General features: G+C 41.9%; 1 protein-coding gene across 1 annotated transcript in view; it reads left to right on the top strand.

The window, feature by feature from the left end:
• The window catches only part of LOC122557182 (amine oxidase [flavin-containing]-like), a 76,568-nt gene extending 60,294 nt beyond the window's left edge, over positions 1 to 16,274 (top strand). Inside the window, exons 11-15 of the mRNA XM_043704583.1 lie at positions 3,009 to 3,066; positions 4,465 to 4,562; positions 9,184 to 9,295; positions 12,106 to 12,168; positions 14,258 to 16,274. Coding sequence (XP_043560518.1) covers positions 3,009 to 3,066; positions 4,465 to 4,562; positions 9,184 to 9,295; positions 12,106 to 12,168; positions 14,258 to 14,404 — 478 coding nt within the window. The 3' untranslated portion in view covers positions 14,405 to 16,274. The remainder of the gene's footprint in view (positions 1 to 3,008; positions 3,067 to 4,464; positions 4,563 to 9,183; positions 9,296 to 12,105; positions 12,169 to 14,257) is intronic.
• Positions 16,275 to 22,682: the final 6,408 nt, after the last annotated feature.

Below are 22,682 nucleotides of genomic sequence, written 5' to 3' on the forward strand. Positions count from 1 at the left end.
TTTATGCGTTTCAAGACATCCAGCACTTCCTCCTCTGTAATATGGACATTTATCAAGATGTCACCATGTATTTCCTTACATTCTATAACTTCCATGTCCTTTTCCACAGTAAATACTGATGCAAAATACTTGTTTAGTATCTCCCCCCTCTCCTGTGGTTCCACACAAAGGCTGCCTTGCTGATCTTTGAGGGGCGCTATTCTCTCCCTAGTTACCCTTTTGACCTTAAAGAATTTGTAAAAGCCCTTTGGATTCTCTTTAACTCTATTTGCCAAAGCTATCTCATGTCCCCTTTTTGCCCCCTTGATTTCCCTCTTAAGTATACTGCTACTGCCTTCATACTCTTCTAAGGATTCACTCAATCTGTCCTGTCTATACCTGAAATATGCTTCCTTTGTTTTCTTAACCAAACCCTCAATTTCTTTAGTCATCCAGCATTCCCTATACCTACCAGCCTTCCCTTTCACCCTGACAGGAATATACTTTCTCTGGGTTCTCGTTATCTCATTTCTGAAGGCTTCCCATTTTTCAGCCATCCCTTTACCTGTGAACATTGCCCCCAATCAGCTTTTGAAAGTTCTTGCCTAATACCGTCAAAATTGGCCTTTCTCCAATTTCAAACTTTATCTTTTAGATCTGGTCTATTCTTTTCCATCACTATTTTAAATCTAATAGAATTATGGTCGCTGGCCCCAAAGTGCTCTCCCACTGACACCTCAGTCACCTGCCCTGCCTTATTTTCCAAGAGTAGGTCAAGTTTGGCACCTTCTCTAGTAGGTACATCCACATACTGAATCAGAAAATAGTCTTGTACACACTTAAGAAATTCCTCTCTATCTAAACATTTAACACTGTGGCAATCCCAGTATATGTTTGGAAAGTAAAATCCCCTACCATAACCACCCTATTATTCTTACAGATAACTGAGATCTTACAAATTGATTTCTCAATTTTTCTCTGACTATTAGGGAGTCTATAATACAATCACAATAAGGTGATCATCCCTTTCTTATTTCTCAGTTTCACCCAAATAACTTCCCTGGATGTATTTCCAGGAATATCTTCCCTCAGTACAGTTGTAATGCTATCCCTGATCAAAACCGCCACTCCCCCTCCTCTCTTGCCTCCCTTTCTGTCCTTCCTGTAACATTTGTATCCTGGAACATTAAGCTGCCAGTCCTGTCCATCCCTGAGCCATGTTTCTTTAATTGCTATGATATTTCAGTCCCTTGTTGCTAACCATGCCCTGAGTTCATCTGCCTTCCCTGTTAGGCCTCTTGCATTGAAATAAATGCAGTTTAATTGATCAGTCCTACCTTGTTCTCTGCTTTGTCCCTGTCTGCCCTGACGTTTGACTTGCTTCTGTTCTCAACTGTACCAGTCTCAGATTGATCTCTTTCCTCACTATCTCCCTGCTCCCCCCTCCTTACTAATTTAAATCCTCCCAAGCAACTCTAGCAAATCTACCTGCCAGTATATTAGTCTCCTTCCAATTTAGGTGCAATCCATCCTTCCTAAGTCATTTTTCCCAATGATCTCTCTCAAGTATATCAGAGTCATGGTTAATGCTAGTACTAATGACCCAAGAAGGGTGATTTTTCTTTACTTCTTTTGAGGTGGCAGTTAAGCAAAGTCAAAATAGAACTTTTCATTTAATTCTTCATGTGACCGTGGCTCAGCTTGAAATGTAATGTCATGAATGTTTCGTAATTGGGGAGTATATTCAAGATGTTATTCCAATTGGAAAAAAACCAACCGTGTGAACAGGAGGGTCACTGTCAGTCTTGCCTTTGCATTAGAAGGTGTATGCCCTGCTTGATCCTTCAGCTGCCCCTCCCCATGAAGACCATCCCACTGAAGGTAGCAATGTCAGTTTGCAGTCTTGATGGTTCACATGAAATGATTGTTCTTTCCAGACAGTCCCCCTTGGGGTTGTCCAATGGATGTTCTAACGTTCCAAATTGTAGAAGTGAAGTTTTCTTTCTTCAACTATGAAGGTAGTGCTTCAACAACCAAGAGAAAGTGGGACAGCTGATTTTTAGGACACCTTTCCTAGTGCCTTAACCATTTAGGGTGAGCAGAGAGTATCGTGAAGAGGATTGCTCAGTTACAGCCACTGCTACCTGAAGGCACGTCTGTCCCAACACATGACCATCATAAATCTGACACCATTGTACAGATTCTTGACGAGAGACTCCCAGGTTCAGAGGCATTGCAATGAGACTTGGCAGAACTGAGTGGAAGTGTGTGCATAACATCATTTAATGTGGTTCACTTTTATGGTCCACAAGATCTTTTCAGGTTGGTGATCAGATTTCAGTGACATTTCAATAACTGGGACCACCTTCTCAGCTGGTGAAACACATGCTCATCCTTCACCCTGAGCCATTCAAAACTTTTGAACTGCACTTTGTCTGGCAGTAACCCCTGACCTTGCTGCCTTGGGTGTCCCTCTCAGCTGCAGATACTTCCAGCAGCACTAGCTGAAGGATCATTGAAACACAAATACTTTTCCAAACATCACAGTAATGACCAACAGAGGAAAGAAAATTCTGAATCTTATGCATTGAGATACCTTTTCGAAGAAATAAATCATAAAGAATCTGTAAGATTTTTGAAAATTATACTTGCAAATTAATTAATATTTTCAATATTCAAATTAGCCCTTACAGTTTTCTGGTGAATGATATTGGTCCACATTGCATTACGTAGAATCTCTGTGCAGTGTTGTTGCTTTTCCTATTCATCTTCCATTCTCCTTCATATATACATTAAATTCTCCCTTAATTAGTACAGCTAACCAAAGTGGCAAAGAGTTCTATATCCCTTTCAATGTCTGTGTAAAAGGAATAGAACTTAACCTGCAGGTAATGCATATTACTTCTGTGTGGTACAGCATGTGACACCAATATAATGTGCAGCATTAATTGTGTTACCGTGCAAGAGGCTAGCTATGTTCGTATTGGCTACATTTCTGAAGAAGCTTGTATAAAATCTTGTCTTTTCAGGAAGCAACGAATCTGCCAGATTTATGCCCGAGTCCTGGAGACAGAAGAAGCTCTATATGTAAGTACCTTTTGATAGAAGACATCCTAAAAAATCAATAATCTTACAATTGTAGTGGGATTGAAGTAATAGTATAAAATATATCTGACCTAATGCCTACACTTTCAATAATTTGGGCAAGCTTTAAGAACCTGTCACAGAATACTTGGAGCAAATGTCTATTGGATTTATTGGTTGTCAGGAAAGTGCCAGGAAGTATGGTAGAGGAAAAGTGGAGAATTGCAGTTGGCAGCACCTTTCAGGCGTATCACATAGCTGAGCAGCAGCCTCCTGCTCCTGATTCCTTTTAAATTGCTTTTAAACATACTGGCCACTTTGGTGATAGTGGATAATTAGATTATGCTCGCGCCTGATAAACCTGAGCCTATTGCATATTCTGTTTGACATAGTGTCACCCTACAGGGTACATCTGTCATTTGGCCTCTTGCGAACTGGAAGAGAGAAAGGAATATGTCACTTTGTGATGTGCAATATGCTGTTACGAAAGGAAAGGCTTTGAGATGCTGAAAGTGAGAGGGTCTCTTTAATCCTTCTTTTCTCCCAAATACACTGATTTGTGCAGCCAATCATCTTGACTGAGTCTAGCGCAGTAAGTGTTGACCCAGCATATTAGGTTAGTAAGCTTCTCTCTGGCCAATCCTGAAATTTACAAACATCCGTGTCACTATTTGAAGAAGAGCAAGAAATACTCTCCTCTCCCTCAACAAGTGTCATGACAGAACAGATCAATTGGTCTATCAGTGATGTTGACAATGCAGAGTTGCTGGGTAAATAGGGATGAGCAATATATTTTAACTACCCAAAGGTGCACCCATTTCATGAGCAAGTTCAATCTCAATAAAAACTGAGATCTTCAGGAGCTCTGAGTGTATTGTTCTGTTGTTCATATTGGCGACTTCTAATTGTGCTGCAGTGAAAACTGAGAAGTCAAATCAGATGATGCATCATAGTCTCATCCTCAAATGTCCTTGTGGCATTGGCCACCTGTTCTGTGCTAAAGGACAGTGGTATGAGGATTTCTGGCAGGACTGCCAATGTATCAGGGGTTTCATGTAATGCCATCTGCCTCAGTGTCTCTGCCAACCCGGTGAGGTGAGCCTCCATTTGAACCTGCTGCAACAGAATGCATGTATGACCTCAAACGTCTGGAGTTGCTGTCCTTTCTCTCTGACTTAGTTTTTGTACATTTGAGCCTGATTATTCGCCAACATGAAACTTGTGCAGTAGACAGAGGTTAATTTTTCTTCCCACACCATATGCCCAATTTTGGGATCTGTCCATTGATCCCTCTATGTACAGAAACCTCAGAAAATTGGCAATGCTTAACAATTAAACCATGTGATAAAATTTTACTGCATTATTAATTATCATTGAAACACAAACCTTTCCTGTTCCCAGGCTGTTCACTATGAAGAAAAAGACTGGTGTGAGGAGCAGTACTCAGGTGGCTGCTACACTGCATACTTCCCACCAGGGATGTTCATTCAGTTCGGCAAGTACGTGCCTATGCATAATCAATCTAGATTCCTGCAACATAATATTGTATTTTTGTTTGAAGAGTGATGTCCCTTTAGGAAACCCTAAAAGCCAGTGAATCTGTACCTGGATGTCATCATGTGACTATAGGCCACTGTCATTCTGCGTTGTAGCACTCCAGATACTGGCTATGTCTAGGAATGACATCCATGTTCATGGCTGGGTGTCATTGGAGAGGGAGCATACAGTATTACAGTATTCACCAATGCTCTGATGCCTTTAGAGAAAGGTGGGATACAGTATTTTATTTCCCATCTCCAATGCCATTTTGATTTAGCCTCTTCCCACTTCCTTACCCCCTCTCCCCCCACCTTGCTTTTGATGGTTTACATTGCTCACAAGGGGGTTTGCATGTAAATATCTAATTAATTGCATGTTGGTATTTAGTAGTTGGAAAAAACATCATGGTGATTTGGTGGTGGGAAAAGCATTCAGTTGTGTATAACAACAGTTCTGGATATATAAGAAAAAGACTCTGTAAAGTTTGTGCTGGTGTAGTTTTGAATAAACTCACTAGAGATCTTCAAGTAAACAGAATCTGTGTACCTGATACGTGTTACCTGTAGATAGTACAAGAACATCATTACACATAGCAAATGATGTTACTTGCTGAATTTTGTCTTTTGTCACCCGTTGGATGGGACCATTGCTGGGCTGGTCAGCATTTATTTCCTGTTTCTAGTTGCCCTTGAGAAGCCTTCTTGAATTGCTGCAGTACATGTGCTCTAGGTAGATCCACAATGCCCGTAGGGAGGGAACTTTATGATTTTGACCCAGCGACGGTGAAGAACAGCGGTATATTTCCAAGTCAGGATGGTGACTGGCTTAGAGGGAAACTTGCAGATGGTGATTTTCCCATGTATCTGTTGCCCTTGTCCTTCTAAATGGAAGTGGTTGCACATTTGAAATGTGCTGTCTGAGCATTTTGGTGAATTTCTGCAGTGTACCGTGAAGATGGTACACACTGCTGCTGCTGAGTGTTGCTGGTGGGAAGGAGTGGATATTTGTGGATGTCGTGCCAGTCAAGTGGGCTGCTTTGTCCTGGCTGGTGTCAAGCTTCTTGAGAATTGTTGGGGCTGCACCCATCAGACACATGTAGAGTATTCCATCACATTCTTAACTTGTGCCTTGTAGATTGTAGAAAGGTTTTGGGGACTCAGGAGGTGGGTTACTCACTGCAGTATTCCTAGCCTCTCACCTGCTTTTGTAGCCACTGGGTTTATATTGGTTTCTGGTCAATGGTAATGTATTGTTAGTCTGAAAGTACCTATAAAATTGTTTATGTCTGATTAAATTACAAGAAGACACATGCATCTTGATAAAGAGAGCAAATTTATTAGCTTAATATAATTTAGATACATGCAAACTAATGAGGGAATCTATTAGCTTAAACTACTTTAGACATATTCAACAAATGTGTCTTACTGTTTTCTGCCCATCAGGGGCTCCAGGGTGATGGCTGGCACTTGGATCTCAATCTCAGGTTCCACAGCACAGGTTCGCAAACCCTAGTCTGATGGTGAAGATCCAAGGCCCCGGAGTCACGAACCTGGTTCAGTATGGACAGCCTTAGTCTTACAAACCTCAGTCCAATAGGAAAAAGCCCACAGTGTCAGTCCTTGAACCCCAGTCCAATAGGAAAGATCATGACCCCGGCCTCACAAACCTGGTGCAATGGGGAAGGTCCCGGTCCGATGGGGAAAGTCCAGCGAGTGAGTGCAACCAGGGTCGCAGCTACTACTCTGGTTATATGCTGTATCAGCATTTCCTAGTACTCACAACACTTTTCCAGACATTCCATTGTGCAGAAAATCAGTTGAACACATCTCCAGATGGCTCCATGTTAGCTACATTACAAAATGCTTCCGACAGACAATCAAATTTCTGCAGTTACCTCCCAACCAAAACAGGCTGTTTTTTACACCAAGCCTGTGTGTTTATGGATTTTTCCACTTTGCTTCAGTTGTTCATTGTCATGTCCAATTAACGCTTAATGATTAATCCCTAATGGACTGGTTTAATGTTATCATTTTTAAGCCCCATAATGTTGATATTCAGTGATGGTAACACCATTGAAGGTCAAGGGGTAGTGTGTACAGTGTCTCTTACTGGAACTGGTTATTTCCTGGCATTTATGTGGTGAATATTACTTGCCACTTGTGAATTCCTGTCTGAATACTGTCCAGATCTTGTTGCATTTAAACATGAACCATTTAAATATGTGAGGAATCACGAATGGTGCTGAACAATGTACAATCATCATTGAACATCCCCACTTCTGACTTTATGATGGAGGGAAAGTCATTGAAGAAGCAGCTGAAGATGTTTGGGCCTAGGACACTACCCTGAGAAACTCCTGCTGAGATATCCTGGAGCTGAGATGACAGACCTCCAGCTACAAATATCTCCCGATGTGCCAGGAAGAACTCCAACTAGTCTCCTGATATATATTGATTCCAGTTCTGCAAAGGCTCCTTTGATGCCACATTCAGTCAAATGTAACCTTAATGTCAAGGCCTGTCATTCTCAGCTCCCCTGTGGTCTTCAGCTCTTTTGTCCATGCTTGAACCAAGACAGTAATAACGTCAGGAGCTGAGTGGCCCCAGCGGAACCCAAACTGGGTGTCACTGAGCAGGTTACTGCTGAGCAGGAGCTGCTTGATAGCACTGTTGATGACACCCTCCATCAGTTTACTGATGATCGAGAATTGACTGATGGGGCAGTAATTTGTTGGGTTAGATTTGTCCTGCTTTTTGTGCACAGGACATACCTTGTCAATTTTCCGTATTGTTGGGTAGATGTCAGTGTTGTAGCTGCACTGGAAGAGTTTGGCTAGGGGAGCAGCAAGTTCTGGAGAACAAGCTTTAAGTGCTGTAGGAGCAAATTACTATGGATGCTGGAATCTGTACTGACATCAAAAAGTGCTGGAGATCACAGCAGGTCAGTAGGCATCCATGAAGAGAGAGGAAGCTAACGTTTCGAGACTGTATGACACTTCATCAGATACTATTGCCGGAATGTTATCAGGCCCGATAGCCTTTGTATTATCCAGTACTTTCAACTGTTTCTTGATGCCATGTGGAGTGAATAGACTGGCCTCAAGACTGGCATCTGTGATGCTGGGACCACTGCAGGAGATTGAGCTGGATCATCCACTCGCTACCTCTGCCTGAAAATCGTTCAAGTGCTTCAGCCTTATCCTTTGCAATGATGTGCTGGGCTCTTCCATTATTAAGGATGGGGATATTTGGGAAGCCTCTTCCTCCAGTGAGTTGTTTAATTGTCCATCACCATTCATGATTGAAGTGGCAGCACAAATCGTTCTGATTTGTTGGTTTGGGAACACTAAGCTCTGTTTCTCACTTGCTGCATATGCTTTTTGTCGTGCAAGTAGTCCTGTTTGGTAGCTTCACCAGGATGACATCTCATTTTTAGATATGGATTAATGTTTCAAGTCCAGTGACTCTTCATCAGAACAGTTCTGATGACGAGATACTGGACTCAAAATATTAACTCTGCTTTCAACTTTCAGATGCTGTCAGACCTGCTGAGTTTCTCCAGCAACTTCTGTTTTTATTTCTTTGTTTCATAGTTAGGTGGCCCTGGCATAGCTGCTGCACTCTCCATTGAACCAGAGTTGATCCCTTGGTTTGACAGAAGTAGTTGAGCGGAGGATATACCAGACAATAAAATTGCAGATTGTGCTAGAGTATAATTCTGTTGATGGCCCACAGCACTTCATGGATGCCCAGTCTTGAGTTTCTAGATCTGTTCAGAGTCTGTCCCATTTCGCACAGTGATAGCGCTACACAAAACAATGTATTCTCAATGTGAAGGTATGACTTCGTCTCCACAAGGACTGTGCAGTGGTCTCTCTTACTGATACTACCATGGACAGATGCATCAGCAACCATCAGTTTGGTAAGGATGAGGTCAAGTATGTTTTTCCCTCTTGTTGGTTCCCTCACCACCTGCTACAGACCCATTCCAGCAGCTATGTCCTTTAGGACCTGAACATCTTGATCAGGAGTTTAGCTGCTGAACTCCTGGTTGTTCACATTGAAATGATGAGACCTGTGTATTGCCTCTGTTTTCTCCTGTTCACCATCAATGGTGCCAGCTAACTGGGTCAGCAGCGTATTTTAATTCATAGTAGATGGTCAAGCCTAAACATACGTAATCACCTGCAAAACTGATACAGCAATAAAACTCACACAGTCACTCCAACCACCAGTCTTAACACTTGTTTTGTTTTGTTTCCCATTGCTATTCCCTGTAACTTTATACCATCATAAATTTTCCCTTTAAATCTCTCCTACATTCCACCCGGTCAAAGATGTTTACTTTTGACCTTTCCTTTGCTCTTTCTTTCCCTGCCTCTGAACTGACATGAAATATGTTGTATCTCTAAAGACTTCCAGTTTTGAAGTAAGTTCATCCTCCGAAATCATTAACATTCTTCCTCACACCCAGCCTGGTCTGCTGGGTATTTATAGTGTTTTCTGTTTTTATTTGATTTTGGTTCAGGTCATTCTGTTTGAAGGGATTGACTCACACAAGCTGATTTTTTCTTTTGTTCAGAGTTCTCCGCGAACCATTCGGGCGGGTGTACTTTGCTGGTACTGAGACAGCCACCAAGTGGAGCGGTTACATGGACGGAGCAGTACAGGCTGGGGAACGGGCTGCCAGAGAGGTATCACAGGATCGTGACTTTAAATTAACCCCCCCCCCCCAGCCCAATCCAGAGGTTCACTACATTTAACTTCCATACATTTCTCTGTTTGTGCTGAGTGCCAACAGAAGAGCCTAGTTACTCTGCTTGCCTCAATGGAAGCAGTGGGTGCGGTGAGAGAAGTTGGAGTCAAGCACAGTGTATTTGTGCTGGTGAAGACAGACTGATTAATTAGTGCTGCTACAATGTTTTGTATGGAGACAATGTTTGTCTTGTGGGCACTAGTTTTGAACTGCTACATAATCATCAATATAAAAAACAAAATATTGCAAATGCTGGAAATCTGAAATATAAGAGAGAGTGATGGATATACTCCATGTTATATGAATATGCCAGCAGTCTGACATGCTGCTCATGATGAAGGTTCCTGTTGGAAACTACAAGACCTACTCAGCCTAGTGCAGTGGAGGAAATTTACTTAGTAGTCTAACCACTGAAATCTCTTGATGTTAACAAACATAGTTTATTGAATATTGGCAACTAGTTACAAGTTGTATTGATATGATACACATTGTTATAGAGATTTTGAGGTGAACTCAATGTTCAGACTCACTCCTAAGCTGTTCTCCCCTCAAGTCTATATGACATTATCTTTGTGGTGGTACTTAGGTTGCTCCTCAGTTTTAACCCTTTTAAACCCATATACAACACACAGCTGGTCAGGCAGCAATTGTAGAAACAAAAAAAAATATTTAATGCCACAGTTTTGTGTGAAATTTTGCAAACCTGAAATAACAATTCTGTCTCTCACGCTGATCTGCTGGATATTTCCACTTTCTTTTGTTGACCAGTATATATAATTACTGATGTTCTTTTAAAAAATAAAATTGATACTGGGGTGTACCACTGAAGTTGGTAATCCAGTCAGTCTCCAACCTCATTTTCTGTGAACCTCGCACTGCCTGATTCTACATCCTTCCTAAGATTCACAAACCTGACTGCCCCAGCCGACCCATTGTCTCAGCCTGCGCCTGTCCCACTGAACTCATCTCTTCCTACCTCGGTACCATCCCGTCCCCCTTAGTCCAGGAACTCCACACCAATGCTTGGGACACCACCCACGCCCTTCACCTCCTCCAAGATTTTTGTTTTCCCGGCCCCAACACCTCATCTTCACCATGGACACCCAGTCCCTGTACACATCTGCCATGACGAAGGTATCCAAGTCCTCCGTTTCTTCCTCTTACGCCGTCCCAACCAGGACCCTTCCACCGACACCCTCATCCACCTGGCTGAACTGGTCCTCCAGACTTATACCACAGACATATACTACAAGCCCACTGACTTCCACAACTACCTAGACTACACTTCCTTCCATCCCACCTCCTGTGTAATAACGCCATCACTTATTCCTAATTCCTCCGCCTCCACCGCATCGGTTCCCAGGATGACTAGTTCTATCTCATAAAGACCCAGATGGCTTCCTTCTTCCATGATTGCAACTTTCCTTCCCACGTGTTTGACGATGCCCTCTTGCGCATCTCTTCCACTTCACGCACCACTGCCCTTGAACCCAATCCCTCGAAACGCAACAAGGATAGAACTCAGCTGGTCCTCACCTTCCACCCCACCAAACTCCACATACAACGCACCAATGTCTGCCACGTCCGCCACCTCTAAATGGACCCCACCACAAGAGACATACTTCCCTCCCCCACAATCAACATTCCAAGAAGACCATTCCCTCCGCGACTCCCTCATCAGATCTACATGCCATACCAGCCCATACCCCAATCCTGGCATCCTTTCCTGCCACCGTAGGAAGTGCAAAACCTGTGCCCACACCACTCCCCTCACCTCCGTCCAAGGCCCCAGAGGGATCCTTCCACATCCATCAGAAATTCACCTGTCCCCCTACCAGTGTCAATAACTGCATCCGTTGCAGCCCGTGTGGTCTCCTCTACATCGGGGAGACAGGACGCCTTCTTATGGATTGTTTCAGAGAACATCTCTGGGAAACCCGCACCCACCAACCCCACCACCCAGTGGCTGAACACTTCAACTCCCCCTCCCACTCCGTCAAAGACATGCAAGTCCTGGGCTTCCTCCACCACCAAACCGTTACCACCCGATGCCTGGAGGAGGAACACCTCATATTCCTCTGCAATCACATGGGATAGATGTGGATTTTAACAGCTTCCTCATTTCCCCTCCACCCACATTCTTCCAGTTCCAAACCTTCAACTCGGTACCGCCCTCCTGACCTGTCCATCACTCCCCCCTCTGACCTATCATCTTCTCTCTCACCTTCATTCACCTATTGCTTTCACAGCTACCTTGCCCCCAACCCCACCCCTCTCCCATTTATCTCTCAGCCCCAACCCACAAGCCTCATTCTTGATGAAGGGCTTATGCCCAAAACATCGATTCTCCTGCTCCTTGGATGCTGCCTGACCTGCTGCGCTTTTCCAGCACCACACTCTTGGACTCCCTGTATCATTGAAGTTACAAAATGTATATTGGAACTTTAAAATCTTCCTTTCCAAGTGTTGTGATAGAAGGCAGCATTTGTTGCCTTTGCTAAACTAACAGATGCACAGAATGTGGAATTATTTACAGGCTGGGGCATTTAGACATTGGATAATGCTACAATGTGAGCAATGAAGTCAATGAAATTGAAAATTAAGAGTGATGTATAAAATTGAGCTGAATTTTCATCAATTGTGTAGAAATAAGAAATAGCTAAATTTGTATTTTGGTCCTTCTGACATATCTAGCTGTGTACGTATTTGCTCAACACTGTCCTTACTTTGTGTGTATTCTTTGTGTAGGTGATGTGTGCCATAGGAATTATTCCAGAGACAGCAATCTGGACCCATGAGCCTGAGGTTCAGGTAAATAGTGAACAAACTGGATTAAGATCTTATAGTTACTCATTCCGAAGTCAACTTGATGATTAATTATAAGATTGTTCTAGTGGTAAATGTTAAACCTTATGAAATGCATTCGTAAAGCTAAAGTGACACAGGAGGATATGTTCACAACAGCTAATATACTTTGTGATCAGCAGTGTCGATAATTTGTATAAAGATCAGCCTGTATTATTGAAAACACAGCCTGCATCATTACTCCCACAGGGGTGAATTGAAATTGATGGTGTATCGATCTAAAAAGCTAGCAGTTACCATACTGTCCTGGACCCAGATTTATTTGACCATTACAACAGTACATATATCATAAATCAGGACGTTTGAAGAATGAGATTTGATCCAATCCATTACAGTTTTATGTAAAATGAATGATGGGACGTAAATCATTGTGTGGGAATTCTGTGCCCAATTCATTCATCATTTAGTGTTGGTTTGGAGTTCATGCCACATCAGACAACTAGAACACTATTGGGTCCTGCTGTTCTTTGTCAACACTCATCACTATTTAATTAGACTTTTGCCCTATCACAGCCTTATTAAAGTAAGATTTACACTGTTTGACTTTGACCATTATTCAATTAACCCTCACTCTTCCTGCAATGTCATTGGAAAGGTGCTCTAATAAACAATTGCTTCTATAGGTGACTCCTTTTGCTTCTTCAAGGAAATTACATTGAAAGTCTGAATGTGGAATTAGAGTGAATCAGTACAGCCCACCCTCTGCAACTTGAATGATGAACAGTCCAGAGGCTTCAGCAAGGTTTATTTCCCCTGGAGTGGAGTGTTCCTAAAAGTCCCTCATTGTGAGTCAATGAATCATGACAAAAATGTAATGGCCAAATTGTAGGCTCAGGCTCCAGTTTATACAACTCCAGTCCAGGACTGAAGCCTCACTCAATTTGCTGCTTAGTGCTGATCACTTAGATACACAAGTTAGTAACTTAATACTGTGAGGATGCGTTACCCCTTTATTTTAAAATAAAAATCAAATCTGTGTCAATTTAACTTAATTAACCACCTTCTTACCCTTCTCGGAGATTGTGGATTCAAGACCAATTATGGAATTCAGTTTCCATTTACACTGCAACTTTGACAGATCACTAAGATAATTCTACATTAACAAAGATCAGTCTTTTAGATGAGAGGTTAAACTTAATTCCCTTCTGCTGACTCAGCTTGATAAAATCTCAAGGCATCATCCAACAAACAAAGAGACTCCTTGATCAATATTTCCGGCACAACTAATGCTCCAAACAACAGATTATTTGTCATTTATTACAATGGAATGTGAATAAGGAATTTACAAACTTAAATCAAATTCAAAAAGATCATGTTCATGGAGTGGAAAATAATGAGATAGAAGCAAGTATTGGTGCATGATGGCGCTAGGGTTACACTTATGGGACCTTGCTGTCAAATTTACTGAGAATAGATGGTTGCATTCAGTTCATGTGGCCTGGTGGCACAGTGGTTAGCACTGCTGCCTCACAGCACCAGGGTCCCAGGTTCAATTCCAGCCTCGGGCAACTGTCTGTGTGGAGTTTGCACATTCTCCCTGTGTCTGCGTGGATTTCCTCCAGGTGCTCCAGTTTCCTCCCACAATCCAAAGATGTGCAGGACAGGTGAATTGGCCATGCTAAATTGCTCATAGTGATAGGTGTATTAGTCAGGGGTAAATATAGGGTAGAGGACTGGGTGGGTTACTCTTCAAAGGGTCAGTGTGGACTGGTTGGGCCGAAGGGCCTGTTTCCATACTGTAGGGAATCTAATCTAAAACTAATCTTTTGGCTATAGTGTGCCTTGCAAGATGCTGTAAATGTAAAAGCCCTATTTAAGTTCAAATTCTGTTTCATTGAGTGTTTTACAAGGTGCTTGGGTGCCATTGGTATTTATCAAAAAAACTTTATCTCCACTCTTGTCATACCAGCTCTCAGTTACAACTGTTGCTGTAAGAAGAAACATGTATTGCTTAAAATAAAAGCACTTAATGGCATAGGAGGAGATTGTATCGCTCAACAGGGCAAACTAAAGTTTATTCTTTATTTTTATTCAGGAGGTCCCAAGTCGACCGATCATTACAACATTCTGGGAACGACATCTGCCTTCTGTGCCAGGATTTTTGATGGCGCTTAGCATTTCCACATGTCTGGCAGTTGCTGGAGTAGTCATGTCCAGGAAAATCTGTCTGCTTAGGGCTTGAAGAGGAACAGTTGTTTGGCAGTGGTTAGAAAGTTGTTGTCACAAACAGTAACTTTTTGAGTTCATTAATGGTGCCATTTTGGCACTGAGGTCAGAGTTTGATCCATTCAGGGCAGCTGAGGGCTGGGTTATTTCTGACTATACTGGACAAATCACAACTAGTACTGTAGAGACATCAGATCTTTCACTAAAGAGGGATTTATTGCATTTTATGAAGTTCTTGCGCATGCAAGAACATTGAAGTTCAAAGTGTTTACCAAATCCCTTGATTTGTTTTCTTCTCAATTTCGTCCCAGTGATCTTTAATGTGATTAATCATTTTGAAGACAAGAAAATACATCGAGCGGTATGGTTCCGGAACTGAGGAGCTACTTTTCTGAAAGTGAACTCTTTATAATTCAGCTCCATGCAGTGAACATCCATCACTGACAAAAAGCGATAATAATAACTCACTCAATTCTCGAGTCATTGGGCTGAATAATGTGGCTTCTGGCTCAACTCTTTGTTTTCCAAACTACTGTCCATATAAAAGATATCATCTATGAAGATTATAAAGTTCTCTATTTCACATTCAATGCATGATTATAAACCACTGACATGCTGCTTTCCTAGTCAATGACACCATCTGAGCTGCTCAATTAAATGTATGGAGTATCGAGTTATTTAATATATTGGGCAGTTTAGGTCTGCATTTCCTTGGTTTAGGGAAAGGGTCCTCAGAAGGATTCACACCATCCATAACCTCACCTCTATTGGAAAGTATATACAGTAATTTGGGCATCAGACGAGAGCAAAGTCAGGTTTGTCCTTGTCATAGTTCCTTTACGTAGAATGCAGATTTCTTCAGATTTATAGCCCTGAGTCTTCAGGAATGAATCGGAGAAAACAGGAACAACCTAATCTGAAAAAATATTCTGAAAATCAAGTAAAAAGTAGCCAGTTGTAAAATAGGTAATTAAAATGCTATGATTTGAAATGGCTGCATTTTCTCTGATTGACTAGCAGAGATGAACTAGCCATCCAGATCCCCAGGCAAATTGCCTGGACATACAGATTCGAATGTCTTTGTGGCAGCTGGTGGAATTTCAGTTCAGTTAATAAATCTGCAATAGAGAGCGCACAGTAAATCTCAGTAATCTATAAAGCTGTTACGAAAACTTGTAAAAACCCATTTGGATGACTAGAACCGTAGAACCAAAGAAAATTTCCAATACAGAAAGAGGCCATTCAGCCCACTTGTCTGTGCTGTTTAAATAAACTCACCAACTATTTTAATCCCACGTTTAATAGCTGTACCTACTCTGTACCTTGACCAACTGTGTTACTTCACATACAGATCCAAGTTTCTTTTAAATGAGTTAAAGATTTCTGCCAAAACTCCAGACATCTACCATACTCTGGATGAAAAATCTCTTCCTCAAGCCCCCTTTAATTGTTTTAAAAATCATTTTAAATCAATGCCCCAGGTAACTAACCACTCTCCTTGGGGAAACAGGTTTTGCCTGTTCATTTGGTCCATGACCTTCATCATTTTGCACACATTGGTTACATAGCCTCCTCTAATCTGACTAAATTAAGTCTGGTTTATCCAATTTTCCTCATACATGTAATGTTCGAGCCCTGGCAACGTTCTTGTAAATCTCCTCCATACTCTCTCTAGAGCAATTATGCCCTTCCTGAAATCTGGTGTCCAAAACTATATAAAAAACTCCTGCAGTGGCCTAACCAGGGTCTTATATAGTTCCAGCATTATACCCCTGTCTTCTTTATCATCTTACCTACCTGCCCTGCCATCTCAGGTACATGTGACATGCATTCACTGGAATTTAGATGATTGAGGGGGGATCTCATAGAAACGTATAAAATCTTGATGGGACTGGACAGGCTAGATATGGGAAGAATGTTCTTAATGTTGGGGAAGTCCAGACCTGGGGGTCACAATCTAAGAATAAGTGGGTAAGCCATTCAGGACTGAGGTGAGGTAGAATTTCTTCACTCAGAGTTGTGAACCTGTGGAATTCTCTCCTATGGATGCTGTCGGGACCAGTTCATTAGATATATTCAAGAGGGAGCTGGACATGGCCCTTGTGGCTATAGGGATCCAGGGTATGGTGTGAAGGTGGGAGTGGGATACTGAGATTTCATGATCAGCCATGATTGTATTGAATGCTGGTACCGGTTGAAAGGGCAGAATGGCCTACTGCTGCTTCTATTATCTATGTTTTTATGTTTATTTCAAGATCTTTCACTTATTCTGCACCTCTCAGTATTCTTCCAGCTATTGTATATTGCCTTGTCTTGTTTTCCTTGCCCATGGGCGTAACCTCGCATTTATCTGGATTGAATTCATTTTGCTATTGATGCCATTGCCAAGCCGTTTATACCTTCTGCAGTCAATGCCAACCTCTTCCCTATCAATGATCCAGCTAATTTTTGTTTAGTCTGAAAATTTCCCAATCAAGCCTCCCTCTCACATTTAAATCTGAATCATGAACACGTACCACAATGTGTAAGGGTCCCAAAACTGAGCCCCATGGAATATCATTGGAAACTGCTTTCCATTTGCAAAACAATCTGTATTGTGTGGGCTTTTATTTTTCTGACCAAGTGGGACCCTGTCAAATCCTTACTCAAATCCATGTAAATAACATCAACTGCACTACTCTCATCAACCCCATCTTGTTATTTCCATCAAATAAAAGACTCCAGACCCATAGTATGTGGTTGACACTTTAGTAATCCACTCATTTCAAGGACCATTAAGGACAGTGACACACCCATCCCATAAAAAGTAGTAAAAATGAGATTGGATCTGTGCTCTGAGTCTTCAATAGTGGTCAATCCAACACTCTGCTGAATCAAGTACATATAGCAATTTGGGACAAGTTTAAGAAAATAAAAGTGATGATTTAACCCGCAACCAACTCTCAGAACAGGATTAGTTGGTACTTGTTTTAATAGTAAATGTGTCTGGCCTTGTTTACCCATTCAACCTTCTGTAGGTGGTTGTTGTTTTGGAAATTAAGTAGATGTTGTTGTCTTACATTTTTCTAAAGCTCTATCCATTTCTTAGCTGAACACTGCCAAGTCCTTGTTTACATTTTAAAAGGGTTCAGTGAAATACTGTGTGTATTGTACTACTGTTGAGACTTCAGAATAAATGTATCTGTGCAATCCACTGGGTATCTTCTTATAGTCATTTACCATACCTTTACTGTAACTCAAGCTTGGACTCATAGTGTTCTTGTGAGACAATGGAATCAAAGGTTATCAAAGGCAATATGGAATTCAAGACAAACATGAACACAATCATGATTTTATTAAGTGATGGAGCAGGCACAAGGGGCCAAATGGCCTAATTCTGCTGTAATTTGTGGATTCTTATAATTATCTAATGCCAACTTGGTTACAGCTATACTCCCGAAATGAACCATCACTTTCATCAGTATTCAGAACCGATTACCAGTTGGAGACGGAGATGCATTCAGGAACTCTTGCACCCCCTGCCTTTTTCCTTTTTCCTTGTCACCTATTCCCACTCTCTCCCGGGATGACCACATTTACAAATGTTTTATCATATAGCTCTCTGCATCACAGATGTGCTGAAGTGATGCCAGAAACCCAAAGCTCAAGCTGTTGCAGATGAATGTACCTTCCTGCTTACACAATTATTTGGGACAGGAAATATCCTGGAATTCCTATATGAAATAGGATGTGCCCTTTAGGAATCAGACCTGCCCTGCTATCCCTCTAGCTATTAAATGATATTTATTACGTGAAAAAGGCATACCAGCTACTCAGCTTTCAATCAGAAGAGAAAGCAGTTTGTATACACAACTTCCCATGTTATTTTCATCCAAGGATATCTGGGATTTAAATCAGCTCCCCAGTGGACATTTTGCATTGCTGGTAAGGACATCTCAGCTGCCAGTATCAGCTGCCCTCAGGTGTCATGGATGCTATCCCTGGCGCACAGAGAGGATCACATCCTGGACTTTGGGCCTCCGGTTTTCAATCCTGTTGAGTAGAATTTAGAGATTTGCTCCATTGAAATTCTGAATTCTTCTGCTTGGATGGTGAAGATCTAGACCCCAAAAGAGGGGCCTCTCAGCTCTGAGAGGTTCCTGACCCTCTCTCTCCTTGTTTTCGGATCCGTTTCTCAACTCTGCATTTCTCAACTCAGTCCTCAGATGTCACTCTCCCCCCTTTTATCGTGTATAATCTCTCTCTTTCTCTATTTGTGTATATAATCTCTCTCTCTCTATTTGTGTATAATCTCTCTCTCTCTCTATTTTGTGTATATAATCTCTATTTGTGTATATAATTTCTCTCTTTTTTGTGTATATAATCTCTCTCCTTTTGTGTATATAATTTCTCTCTTTTTTGTGTATATGCTATATAATCTCTGTCATGTTTTGTGTATATAATCTCCCTTTGTGTATATAATCACTATATAATTGTACTCTGTTTTTATATATAATCTCTTTGTTTATGTATCTCTCTTTTTTGTGGATATAATCTCTCTTTGTGTATACAATCTCTCTTTGTTTATATATATCTCTCACCCCCCTCCCCTTGCCAAGACCACTCCTTTTCAGGTTGGACTAGGGCAGTAAACAGCAACTACTTGAATGGCAGGAAAACCAAATGGATATAAAATGCTCATGGCTGGCTGGCTAATTCCTCAACATTCAACAGTGAAAGACTCAAGGCTCTTACATTGCTGTCCACTAGCAGTCCGTGCCGAGTCCACGAGTCACGGCACCATAGGATTAATTTGAAGCATGGTTGCATTAATTCGTTATTAACTAAAGAATGGAAAGCTACCTTTCTAGCCAGTTGAAGAAATTCTGCAAGTGATTGGAGGATAGTTGTATGTATAGCATAGGTATATAGCTAGTCACCTCCCAAAAGCTGGGTAGTGACTGTGAATGGGTAAATGAAAAATAAAAGGGACCTTAGTGTAAGATCACTAAGGTTGAGGAAAATATAAACTGTTAAAGCAACAATAATATAAAATAAAGATTTTAGATTCTACTAGGAATCCTGAGCCTATGTCTGGCATACCGACCCTTTTTGAGGATTGGGATTTTGTTCCTCATACCCACTGAGCCCCTAATATCTCCTGATTGTCCCCAGCCTTAATTTGAACCACCCACTTGTTACAGACCTTTCCTTCTTTTGAAAATGAAGCATCCTGTCTTCATAGCTGATCGATATCATGGAGATATGTGGCCTGTGCCATCCTAAACTGGGTCCCATCCCGGGAAATAGAGTTATGTTAATGAAGCATGCCCCTGACCGCAAGAACAAACTGGCCAATTTGCTCAATATGTTCAAGGGTGATACAAACGTAAATGCAGTGAAATTCTGGGAGTAACCCGAATACAAATGGCTTGTGTTACAATACTGAAAGATGTTGCTATCTGTCTGATGGAAGTGACATACAATTGAACAATAATCATGAAGCTCAATTACCTTTGTCTAACCCTATGCTTTTGTAATGTTTTTCGCCTGGAGTCACTGACATGATCCAGACCAACAGTACAAACTAGTCCGGGAATTACCAGCCGCAAATAAGATATTCTAACCTTTGCTTCAGAAATGATTACGAGGATCGAGATCAAGCTCACTCTGCTATATGAACTTGCCATTGTCAGCATTAGTGCACAAGAAGGGACTGTCTATCTGTGTGATCCTGAGCAACCAGAGAACTGTGTACTATCTATGCAAGAAGATGTCCTTGTATACCAACAGACTGACTCTGTCGATGCGTGGAACGTTACCCAAGATGGCTGTCGCAGCGGTCAACTACATCAACAAGAGACTGACTCTGTCGATGTGTGGAATGTTACCCAGGATGACTGGCGCAGTGGTCAACTACATCAACAAGATCAAATAATCCATTTACTGAGCAAGCCCTAATGGTCTTTACCCTGTCAAGGTGTTGTGTGCCAGTTTGATTTCAGTTGTACTATGGGCGACCCTGGAAAGCCTTACCCCCATTCAAAGAGGTCATGGTGCAAAAGAGAATATAAGGAAATGTTATCTTTCACTAGCAATTTGTTTCTCCAAAGTCACAATAGAATATTTGGTAGGGATGAAGTGGCTTGTTACGTCCTTACTTCAGCAAAAGCCTCTTTGACCCCTTTCCTCCTCTTGAATCCCAACAAAGGAGTATGGAACACTTCTAAAGCATTTACTAGGCATAATATTTCTTTTGATTATTACTTATCTCCACCTGTCAGTTGCTTATAGGCCTTCTCCAATAAATCTGGGCTGGCCTACCCGTATTGCTACAATGGTAAGGGATGGGGATGCACCTATGCAAATGTGACTAAGACTATCCCCTGTGCCATGATCAAATGTACCAGTCGCCACTGCTTCCCTTAAGGACCTCGCATCTCATGTGTATGCCTCGAGGAGGAGTGTGTCTCTGTTCTCACTGGTATTCAGGCCCTTTGTGGAATGGGTAATAGCACTCACCTTCATTATGAGGCCCCTAATGGTACCCACATCTTCCCAATTGTGAGATGGAAGGAACCATTCTGATACAATAACCACATCTCTTACCCATATGTTCAAGGAAATCACAAAGATGGGCCCGCTTCTTACTGGGAACGTCCCTCCATGCATTTCTTAGTGCTTTTTTTTCTGTAGGAGGATTTGTGGGAATTATTCGCCATCAAAACCATAATTATCTCATTTCTGGTTTCCCCCTCTTGGGTAATGAGACAACTGCTGCCTTCTCAGGAGTTAGGGACATGCTTTCAGAATTGCGCCTATTTACCCAACAATCGATATGCCCTCGATTACATACTTGCAAAGGAAGGTGGAGTTTGCGCCATTGTCAAAGGTAAATGCATCATGGGGGTCACTGACCTCATCAAAAATATTACTAGGCATGTAGATAATATCTGCACCTTTATCAGTCAAATGAATGAAGGTGCAGGATGGGGAGATTGGTCTTTTTGTTGGCATTGCTATTGTTGAGTGTATTATTGCTAAACTGTTAGCTTCTATTGACAGCATTAGTTCCACCCAGAAAATACTTCTTCTCCACTGAGATGAGGATGAGGAAGCACCATTGCCTGCCCCTGGTCCCTCCCCAGAGGAGGAGGAAGTACGGCAATCTTAGGAGGAGATCAAGATCTACAATTGTGGGATTGTGGGTCTCTGGGCTTCACTGGGAGAGCTTGTCATCTGTCCACAGCAATCAAAGCTCAGTAAAGTTGCGGAGAGAGTTAAAGAGTGGGGCTCTCATCTACCCTACTTCTTATCTCTCAGAGCACTGGTAAAGAACACAAACTAACAATGTTTCCACTGGTTTCCCCATGACTCAGCTACTTACAACTACCTCACCCTATTTTACATCGATGCCGACATTAATAACTGCAAATCTGTAACTCAAGAGACCCATGACAAAATCCTCAACAGGTCATTGACAAGTACAATGACCTCCTGATTTGGCAATGTCAGCGTAAACCATGTTGAGGTAATTCCAGGTGCTTCTTGGAACATCGATCCCAAGTTTAATGAGAATGACACGTGAGGAACAATTGCAGTGGATGCTACAACAGGAGAGTTAAGTTTCAGGTGTTTGAGCTTCAATCAGCTAAATTGTCTTTTCAAGTCCTTGGTCCTTTCTCTTCCATTCATGTGTTATATTGGATTAGCATTAATATTTGAATGCAGCAACACATAGAATTGGTTTAGAAAACTAATGCCATTGGTACCAGTGAGCATGCTATGTGGTCACTTTTTAATAGCCTCTAGCTGTGCAGAGTGGAAAGTTGCTGCTGTGATAACAGTTACAGCCAGTGGAGGGAGCTAAATGACAGTTCACTAAAACTGGGCTATCACCAAAAAATAGCTAGGTGTCAATTTCGGGGAGTTTCCGGGAGGGTTTCTTACCCACCTCATCATGTCTGCACCAGAGCACTATAGGGCTCCGCCCATACCATTATGCACTGATCACCAGCATAAGTACTCACCAGTACCAGGGTCTCCTGGGATTCCCAATGGGAGCACCATATTTAAATCTTAGCCCTACACTAGGTCAGGCTCTGTCAGTCAGGAGCTGCCCTTCGCAGTTCCTGTTTGTAAAGGCTTGCCTCAGAGATGGCCAATAGGGGTAAGCTGGCATCCTGCTTTGTCAGCAGCAACTGGAGATCCTGGCAGATGGGGTGGTGGAAGAGAGGGCCATCCTCTTCCCTTAGGACCACCAAAGGAGAGCCTGAGTTCAAATCCTAGCATGGCAGATGGAAATTTGAAACCAG

The sequence above is a fragment of the Chiloscyllium plagiosum genome, chromosome 15 (genome assembly GCF_004010195.1).
Source record: "Chiloscyllium plagiosum isolate BGI_BamShark_2017 chromosome 15, ASM401019v2, whole genome shotgun sequence".
Classification (NCBI taxonomy): Eukaryota; Metazoa; Chordata; class Chondrichthyes; order Orectolobiformes; family Hemiscylliidae; genus Chiloscyllium; species Chiloscyllium plagiosum.